Source organism: Solanum tuberosum, unplaced genomic scaffold (genome assembly GCF_000226075.1).
Source record: "Solanum tuberosum cultivar DM 1-3 516 R44 unplaced genomic scaffold, SolTub_3.0 contig02055, whole genome shotgun sequence".
Classification (NCBI taxonomy): domain Eukaryota; kingdom Viridiplantae; phylum Streptophyta; class Magnoliopsida; order Solanales; family Solanaceae; genus Solanum; species Solanum tuberosum.
Genome location: NW_006242898.1, coordinates 1 through 839, shown reverse-complemented (window position 1 = coordinate 839; position 839 = coordinate 1). Strand labels below are relative to the sequence as shown.

General features: G+C 34.2%; 1 protein-coding gene across 1 annotated transcript; it reads right to left on the bottom strand.

Moving 5' to 3' along the window:
* Positions 1-146: 146 nt before the first annotated feature.
* On the bottom strand, positions 147-765 carry LOC107059439 (ribosomal RNA processing protein 1 homolog A-like). The gene is made up of 2 exons (XM_015305944.1): positions 624-765; positions 147-400 (listed from the first exon to the last, which is right to left on the bottom strand). Exons 1-2 carry the CDS (start codon positions 744-746, stop codon positions 206-208), a joined length of 318 nt encoding a protein of 105 aa, XP_015161430.1. The 5' UTR covers positions 747-765; the 3' UTR covers positions 147-205.
* Positions 766-839: the final 74 nt, after the last annotated feature.

The window sequence follows — 839 nt, the reverse complement described above, 5'->3', positions numbered from 1 at the left end:
AAAAAAAAAAAGAAGAAAGAAAGAAAGAAAGAACTATCTGAATATTACTTGGTACTTAATAGCACTTAGTTAAAACGGAAAGAGCACGGGTGTATTAATGCATGAGACAAATATAGTTAGTTAGTTATTAAGTGGCACAAGACAAACCTTACAATTAAATGCCTTCTGTATCACTTTATTGAGATCATCTACTTTCACCCCAAAATCACGGTTCACCCTTTTGAGACTTGGTAGCTTCAGATTCATCGCCGTTGGTAGCTTCAGATTCATTGCCATCAGTAGCTTCAGATTCATGGTTATCACTAGCTTCAGATTTGTCGCCATCAGTAGCTTCAGATTCGTCACCATAACTAACTTCAGATTGGTAGCCATCAGTAGTGCCTTGACTGGCCTGTTGTTCCTGGGAGAAGAAAAGAGAGCTGACTAGCTTAGTAAGCACAAAATTTACTTGAAAGCTAAAAGACTATATATGCTGATACTTAAGATTATAATTGGAAATATTTGGGGGCATTTGCTTCAATTGAAAAATATAAATAACTATCTGAATATTACTATTACTATTAAGTAAAGACGGAAAAAGAACTAGAGTTAATTAGTTATACAGCAAACAGCACAAAACAAACCTTAGGATTGAACCTCTGTTGTGTCCATATATTCATATCATCTACTTTCACCATATAACCATTGTTCAGCAATTCGAGACTCGGTGTACTCACAGATACTTCTTGTTGGACAAACGTCTTCATTTCAGGGCATTTATGAATCATCACTCGTCTTCAAAAGTTAAATGCAAAGAATATCGTTATTAATTTTAAAAGCAAAATAATCATTTAGATGAA

Coding starts and splice junctions, on each gene's coding strand:
- LOC107059439 (XM_015305944.1), bottom strand. CDS start 746: ATGAAGACGTTTGTCCAACAAGAAGTATCTGTGAGTACACCGAGTCTC. Junction 401..623: donor AACAGAGGTTCAATCCTAAG/GTTTGTTTTGTG, acceptor TTCTTCTCCCAG/GAACAACAGGCCAGTCAAGG.